The sequence below is a fragment of the Coregonus clupeaformis genome, chromosome 25, assembly GCF_020615455.1.
Source record: "Coregonus clupeaformis isolate EN_2021a chromosome 25, ASM2061545v1, whole genome shotgun sequence".
NCBI lineage: Eukaryota > Metazoa > Chordata > Actinopteri > Salmoniformes > Salmonidae > Coregonus > Coregonus clupeaformis.
The window spans coordinates 33,349,326-33,357,805 of record NC_059216.1 but is presented as its reverse complement, the minus strand read 5'-3'; the positions used below and the strand labels follow the sequence as shown (position 1 = coordinate 33,357,805).

General features: G+C 45.9%; 1 protein-coding gene across 1 annotated transcript; it reads left to right on the top strand.

The window, feature by feature from the left end:
• The first annotated feature begins 3,657 nt into the window (after window positions 1–3,657).
• LOC121538881 (40S ribosomal protein S3a-like) lies at window positions 3,658–4,384 on the top strand. The gene has a single exon (XM_041847056.2). The coding sequence runs from the start codon at window positions 3,746–3,748 to the stop codon at window positions 4,367–4,369; it is 624 nt and encodes a 207-aa protein (XP_041702990.1). The 5' UTR covers window positions 3,658–3,745; the 3' UTR covers window positions 4,370–4,384.
• Window positions 4,385–8,480: the final 4,096 nt, after the last annotated feature.

The window sequence follows — 8,480 nt, the reverse complement described above, 5'->3', positions numbered from 1 at the left end:
CCTCCTCCACGGCTCGTCGATGGTGGTCTGGTTTACACCGTCCGCCGCCTGCTTCGGTCCAGACGGAGGGGTAGGGGTCTCCAGTACCTCATTGACTGGGAGGGCTATGGACCTGAGGAAAGGACCTGGGTGCCAGCTAGTCGGATTGTGGATAGGACTCTCATCACCGCTTTCCACCAACGGCATCCTGATCAACCTGCAATCCGTAGGGGGCCGCCCCAGAGGGATCCCTAACCGTCCTGCCCACTCGGCTTCCTGTCCTGTGCCTGATCCTGTCTCGGGACCTGTCCCATCTCCCGACCACGGCCCTCCGGCTTCCTCCGAGGATGAGGACGTTCGCTCGGGACCGTTCGGAGGAGTTCTAGCCCTCCTCCGGCCCCTCCTCCCGCCCGGCGTGGTGTTGCTCTTGGGACTTCTGGGGCCGTCCCTTGGGGGGTTCTGTCATGAGCCCTCTCACTCCACTGGGTTACCACCTTAAGTTGTTTCCACTCTGCTCACCACTCTCTCTCTACTCAGCCTAACTAGCTCCACCTGTCCCTGCTCTGCTCGGCTCTAATTACTCTGCCAGCTGCGCTGCATTACCCACTAACCTCTCCCAGTATTTATAGCCCTGTCTTTCAGCTCTCCTTTGTCAGATCGTCTGCAAAGCTCACACCCCGGAACCTGTGTGCTCGCGCTTCTGGTTCACCCCTGTTTTGTGACCCCCGGACCTGCCTGATTCCTGGATACTCTTCTGCCCCAGGAGAACCAGACCTGCTTTCTGCCATTACGACTCCTGACTACTCTTCGACCCCGGTAACTCTGACCAGCCTTCTGCCTTGCTACAACGTATTTGGATTTCCCTTGAACTGTACTTCTGCCTGTTTTCATCCGCCCCGTTGTGTCTGTGTTTCCTCCCCCCCCCAGGACTTCTGGACCACCAACCACCGGCGTCATCGGACGCATCGCTGCCACTGGGGGGAGGCACAGACCCAGCACATCGGACGGGATAACCCCTGGAGCCTTCACTCACTCCCTACATCCCTTTCCCCTTAAGTTTAAATAAACTTTCTGGTGTGACGCAATTGTGGTCCTCTTGTCGTCTGTCTGAACCGTGACAAAACATGCCCTCGTAAAACTGACTATCCTACCGATCCTTGACTTCAGCGATGTCATTTACAAAATAGCTTCCAACACTCTACTCAGCAAATTGGATGTAGTCTATCACAGTGCCATCCGTTTTGTCTCCAAAGCCCCACATACCACCCACCATTGTGACCTGTATGCTCTCGTTGGCTGGCCCTCACTACATATTCGTCGCCAAACCCACTGGCTCCAGGTCATCTATAAATCTCTTCTAGGCAAATCCCTGCCTTATCTTAGCTCATTGGTCACCACAGCAACACCCACCCGTAGTATATGTTCCAGCAGGTATATCTCACTGGTCATCCCCAAAGCCAACACCTCCTTTGGCCGCCATTCCTACCAGTTCTCTGCACCAAATGACTGTAACGAACTGCAAAAATCTCTGAAGCTGGAGACACTTATCTACTTCACTATCTTTAAGCATCAGTTGTCAGAGCAGCTTACCGATCACTGCACCTGTACACAGCCCATCTGTAATTAGCCCATCCAACTACCTCATCCCCATATTGTTATTTACATTGTTATTTATTTTGCTCATTTGCACCCCAGTATCTCTATTTGCACATCGTCTTCTGCACATCTATCACTCCAGTGTTAATCCTGAATTGTAATTATTCTGCACTATGGCCTATTTATTGCCTTACCTCCATAACTTACTACATTTGCACACACTCTATATAGATTTTCTATTGTGTTATGGACTGTACGTTTTGTTTATTCCATAGTAACTCTGTGTTTGTTGTTTTTATTGCACTGCTTTGCTTTATCTTGGCCAGGTCGCAGTTGTAAATGAGAAGTTGTTCTCAACTGGCTCACCTGGTTAAATAAAGGTTAAATAAATAAAATAAAAATCTTTCTAACTGTGCTCTTTCACAAAAGCTCTCAACCTATAACCTATATACTTATTATGGACACAGTATGCTTTACATTAGTTATCTTGTTATTATTAGTTGTTGTTATTAGTCCCATCCTTCAGCTCCATTAAACACCTCCCATCTATCTCTTAACACCATCCATATTTGATTTCTATTTGCCATATATTTTTCAACTGTACTGTGATGTTTCACAAAAGTTCTGAACCCTTCTAGTCTCATTGTTTCTACAGATTGTAAATTGAAAATAAACATTTTTGCTAAAAGTAAGCTCCAGGTAAATATTGCAATCCTTCAGCCATTCCTGGACCTGTGTCCAAAAACAAGCTACAAATGGACAGTACCAAAACAAATGATCTAATGATTCTGTCTCTTCGCAGAACAGAAGATTGTATCCCCCATATAAATAACATTATATTGGTTTTGAGTCCGGCGTCGTTTTGCGTATCAGTTCATAACCACTATGCCATGGAATCGGTACATAAAAAATCTCTTCCCAACTATTTTGCAATCTATATGGGATGGCTGTCAATCCTTTGGTACTGAAAAGAAACTGGTATATTTTTTATTTATCACAATTTTCTTTAACCAATTATGACAGACAAGTTCCTTACTTTTTCTCCCTTCCACTTTCCTCTTCCATTTTTGCGGTGATGTTGCAGTTATTTTTCTTAGAAGTTGGAATGGGTCCCATTACATTGTAAATCTCAAACTGAGTTTGCTGAACTTTGTTGCTGCCAGGACGAAGATTCATTGGATGCAAAATGTCTTCTACTATCTACAGAGAGGGAGCCATTATCACGCAATCTTCAAAACATATTTACCAAGTCCGGGCTCTTACATTATTAAAGTTTATTGCCCAAGTGGGTGAAACATACTGACAGTGGTCTGGTCAGTGTGTGTCAGGATGGAAGATTGGCCAATTTGAGCAAACAAATACAAATAAAGAAAATAATGGTGTGAATGCTAACTTCTGTAACACGCCATTTAGAGAGTTCAGAGAGTAGAATGTCAACATACGAAATATAAGACCAGACAGAGGCAGCACACAGGAGTGACATAAACATGACTTTAATCTCTAGAAGCAACCACATATCTGAATTAGTTCACGTGACAGACAGGAATTTATAGACACAGGTCAGGCATTACTAATCAATGATGAACATCCACTTCTCATCCTTACATTTACACTTGAGATTTAGGCTATATTAACTCTCTCCCACTGGCATTTAGGCTACTGGCTCAGTGCTTTTGTCTTGCAAGTTCAAATTCATCAAACCTGTGAACATTGTCATATGTTTTATGGAAAACAATACCTTCCTATGGAGAATACAATTTTCCTGTGTTATGTTAACTCTAGCTGCTAGCACAGATGAATTAGGACTACGATTCATTTGATAAGAACACGGTGTGTGTGTGTGTGTGTGTGTGTTGCCTGTGTTGGGCTCAATAGCAGTGCTACAGTACTCTCAGCCAGCTGACATGGGTCACAGCGCCTAGGCACCTGTCCCAGATGTGACTGTCACTCTGCCCCCCGCAGCTGAGGCCCCACGGCTCACTCCCCTGTGTCATTACTAATTTCACACCTGCACAAACACACACACACCCGCAAAGTGCGTACACTCCCTGTAGCCAACATTGCAGTCGGCAAGAATAAGAGGCTGACCAAAGGCAGCAAAAAAGGTGCCAAAAATAAGATTGTCGACCCTTTCTCCAAGAAGGACTGGTATGATGTCAAGGCACCCGCAATGTTCAACATCCGCAACATTGGCAAGACATTGGTCTCCAGGACTCAGGGAACCAGAATCGCCTCCGATGGTCTGAAGGGACGTGTGTTCGAGGTGAGCCTTGCTGACCTGCAGAATGATGAGGTGGCCTTCCGCAAGTTCAAGCTGATCTCAGAAGACGTGCAGGGCAAGAATTGCCTGACTAACTTCCACGGCATGGACCTGACCCGTGACAAGATGTGCTCCATGGTCAAGAAGTGGCAGACCATGATTGAGGCCCATGTGGACGTGAAGACCATCGACGGCTACCTCCTGCGTCTGTTCTGCGTTGGCTTCACAAAGAAGTGCACCAACCAGATCAGGAAGACATCGTACGCCCAGCACCAGCAGGTCCGTCAGATCAGGAAGAAGATGATGGAGATCATGACCCGTGAGGTCCAGACTAACGACCTGAAGGAAGTCGTCAACAAGCTGATCCCTGACTCTGTTGGCAAGGATATTGAGAAGGCCTGCCAGTCCATCTACCCCCTCCACGATGTCTACGTCAGGAAGGTTAAGATGCTGAAGAAGCCCATGTTTGAGTTTGGCAAACTGATGGAGCATTGCAGCCAAGCCCTCAGGGGACGACACCGGGGCGAAGGTTGATAGGGCCGACGGCTACGAGCCCCCACCCAGGAGACCATCTAAACACCCTCTGACAGATTTAATAAAAAATGTAAACGTGACTGCAAACTGTTGTCTTCTGTTAATGGGGGGGACCAGTATGAAAATGTATGCACTCACTAACTGTAAGTCGCTCTGGATAAGAGCATCTGCTAAATGACTAAAATGTAATGTAATGTAAATGTACACACATATGCAGGCACACACATACACAGATTAATTGAAACACACACTGACATACACACACACCGCCAGCTACTCTCACAATCCTGGATCCCAACTAATTATTCAGGAGAGAAATCCTGCATAGCTAAATCAACAGGGGAGATGTGTGTGAAAGTTTGTTTGACATCTGATCATAAATCAGCAAAAGTAGGGCAGATTATGTCACTTGGCCTGGTTCTAAATGAACTGAACCTGTGTCTTACTCAAATAAACTATTGTTTGGTAATAAGTGACACCAAAGCCATTACTCTTCCTCCGTTTCCTTCACGGACCACTGAACCGTAGGCAGTGTCTGTCCTCGCCGTCTGCTGTAGTGAACTATCCACCTGCAGGTCATCGTCCCGGCCGTTCAGAACATCTGAAATAACGTCATCTCTCTCGTCAAGGAAATAGCCCATAAAACTGTCCCTTTTATTTCTCTGTCTGTAATTACACCATTTGCTTTTGAGATTTTGCACATATAAATCTGTTTAAATGTCCCACAGGATGATTTAGCTTGATGCTTTTGGATAATGAGTGAGGAATAATCTTACCGTAATTACTGTAGTATGAGGTGAAATCAAATGGAGATGAAAATCACCAGTGTGCTGACAGGAAAAGAACAAAGGGGTTGCGTCCCAAATGGCACCCTATTCCCTATGGTGCCCATAGCTCTGGTCAAAAGTAGTGCACTATACAGTATAGTGAATAGGGGGCCATTTGGGATGCATAAATGGCCTCCACATTCTACAAAACTAATTCTCAGCCAGATGTAAAGGTTTTATAAAATGGTTTCTAATGAATAGTGGATATTGGGACTTGGTAGCTCCATAGATCATGGATGTATCATATACACTGCTCAAAAAAATAAAGGGAACACTTAAACAACACATCCTAGATCTGAATGAATGAAATAATCTTATTAAATACTTTTTTCTTTACATAGTTGAATGTGCTGACAACAAAATCACACAAAAAAATTATCAATGGAAATCAAATGTATCAACCCATGGAGGTCTGGATTTGGAGTCACCCTCAAAATTAAAGTGGAAAAACACACTAGAGGCTGATCCAACTTTGATGTAATGTCCTTAAAACAAGTCAAAATTAGGCTCAGTAGTGTGTGTGGCCTCCACGTGCCTGTATGACCTCCCTACAACGCCTGGGCATGCTCCTGATGAGGTGGCGGATGGTCTCCTGAAGGATCTCCTCCCAGACCTGGACTAAAGCATCCGCCAACTCCTGGACAGTCTGTGGTGCAACGTGGCGTTGGTGGATGGAGCGAGACATGATGTCCCAGATGTGCACAATTGGATTCAGGTCTGGGGAACGGGCGGGCCAGTCCATAGCATCAATGCCTTCCTCTTGCAGGGACTGCTGACACACTCCAGCCACATGAGGTCTAGCATTGTCTTGCATTAGGAGGAACCCAGGGCCAACCGCACCAGCATATGGTCTCACAAGGGGTCTGAGGATCTCATCTCGGTACCTAATGGCAGTCAGGCTACCTCTGGCGAGCACATGGAGGGCTGTGCGGCCCCCCCACCATGACTGACCCACCGCCAAACCGGTCATGCTGGAGGATGTTGCAGGCAGCAGAACGTTCTCCACGGCGTCTCCAGACTCTGTCACGTCTGTCACATGTGCTCAGTGTGAACCTGCTTTCATCTGTGAAGAGCACAGGGCGCCAGTGGCGAATTTGCCAATCTTGGTGTTCTCTGGCAAATGCCAAACGTCCTGCACGGTGTTGGGCTGTAAGCACAACCCCCACCTGTGGACGTCGGGCCCTCATACCACCCTCATGGAGTCTGTTTCTGACCGTTTGAGCAGACACATGCACATTTGTGGCCTGCTGGAGGTCATTTTGCAGGGCTCTGGCAGTGCTCCTCCTGCTCCTCCTTGCACAAAGGCAGAGGTAGCGGTCCTGCTGCTGGGTTGTTGCCCTCCTACGGCCTCCTCCACGTCTCCTGATGTACTGGCCTGTCTCCTGGTAGCGCCTCCATGCTCTGGACACTACGCTGACAGACACAGCAAACCTTCTTGCCACAACTCGTATTGATGTGCCATCTTGGATGAGCTGCACTACCTGAGCCACTTGTGTGGGTTGTAGACTCCATCTCATGCTACCACTAGAGTGAAAGCACCGCCAGCATTCAAAAGTGACCAAAACATCAGCCAGGAAGCATAGGAACTGAGAAGTGGTCTGTGGTCACCACCTGCAGAACCACTTCTTTATTGGGGGTGTCTTGCTAATTGCCTATAATTTCCACCTGTTGTCTATTCCATTTGCACAACAGCATGTGAAATTTATTGTCAATCAGTGTTGCTTCCTAAGTGGACAGTTTGATTTCACAGAAGTGTGATTGACTTGGAGTTATATTGTGTTGTTTAAGTGTTCCCTTTATTTGGATTCAGGAGCCTTGTGAATAATAAGGGAACAGTCCATGTCACAAGTTTGTCTCCTTTCCCTCTCTCTGGATCTGACAGGGCACTGCCTGCTGTGAGAGGTCTGGACCTATCGCCGGGAGCAGCGGGCGTACGCTATCCTGCTTCTTGTGGGCTGGTGAAAGGCTCAACTAATTGTGTGAGGGGTGGGAATAGGCGGATTTCTCAATTCCCTTCTCCGGCCGCTGTGTTGGGCTGTTCAATGGTGAGAAATGTCTCAATCACTGGAGCAAAAACTTTGTGCTATCCAGGAGCACGAGTACAGGACATCAATAAGCTGCTCTGAAACAATTTAAACCAGCATCAGGAAATTGAGTCTATCCTAGTTCATGTGGGATTCAATTACATTATGAAGGGCAGCTCAGAACAGCTGAAGATGGATTTTAAAGAACTAATTGGGTCACTACTTGACACCAACAAACGCCCCATAATATCTGTCTCTCTGGCCTTCCTCAATCGTGGCATTGAACAGTTCAGCAGAATTTTAGCCCTCCATAACTGGCTACAAGACTATTGCAGCTCTGTGGTTATAACATTTATTGACAATTTTGAATTTTGATACCTTCTGGAAACAAAGCTCGTATTATAAGGAGGATGGGATCCACCCAAATCATTTGGGTTCCTGGATCCTTTCACAGCATTATAAGGCTGCGTTGAGACAACGACTTATCCATGACCCAAGCCCAGCTCATTTAATCCCTACCATTGTGTCGCTGAGTTATCATAATGTTTCAGCAAATGCACATTATCCCAGGGGCACTGGAAGACACAATGTAAGTCACCTAATTTATGTCCCTCTAATTGTCCTGAATGCCTCTGCTGATCCTACAGCTATTGTATACAGTAATCATGTGCCTATGAACCAGAGCTATAACATTAGCACTGAGGCGCTGTTCCCTAGCAGGAAGTCCACTGTGTGCAGCTCACCCTGCACTAACATAAATAACCTGAGCATGTCTACCTCTGCTAAGCTTCCCAGTAAAGCAATAAAAACAATCAAGCATCCTAGAAAAGTACTAAAAATAGCCCACATTAACATATGCTTAAGAAATCAAAAATGTGCTAGTAACAGTGACATTCATATTCTGACAATCTCTGAAACTTACTTAGATAATACCTGTGATGATACAGTGGTAGCAATACATGGTTATAAGATCTATAGAAAAGACAGAAATGCCAAAGATGGAGGTGTGGCCATTTATATTCAGAACCACATTCCTGTAAAGCTTAGAGAGGATCTCATGTTAAATACTGTTGAAATAATATGGCTACAGGTTCATCTGCCTCACCTAAAGCCCATTCTGGTGGGAAGCTGCTATAGACCACTAAGTGCTAACAGTCAGTATTTGGATATCGTGTGTGAAATGCTTCATAATGTGTGTGATATCAACAGAGAGGTATATTTTCTGGGTGATTTAAATATTGACTGGCTTTCATCAGGCTG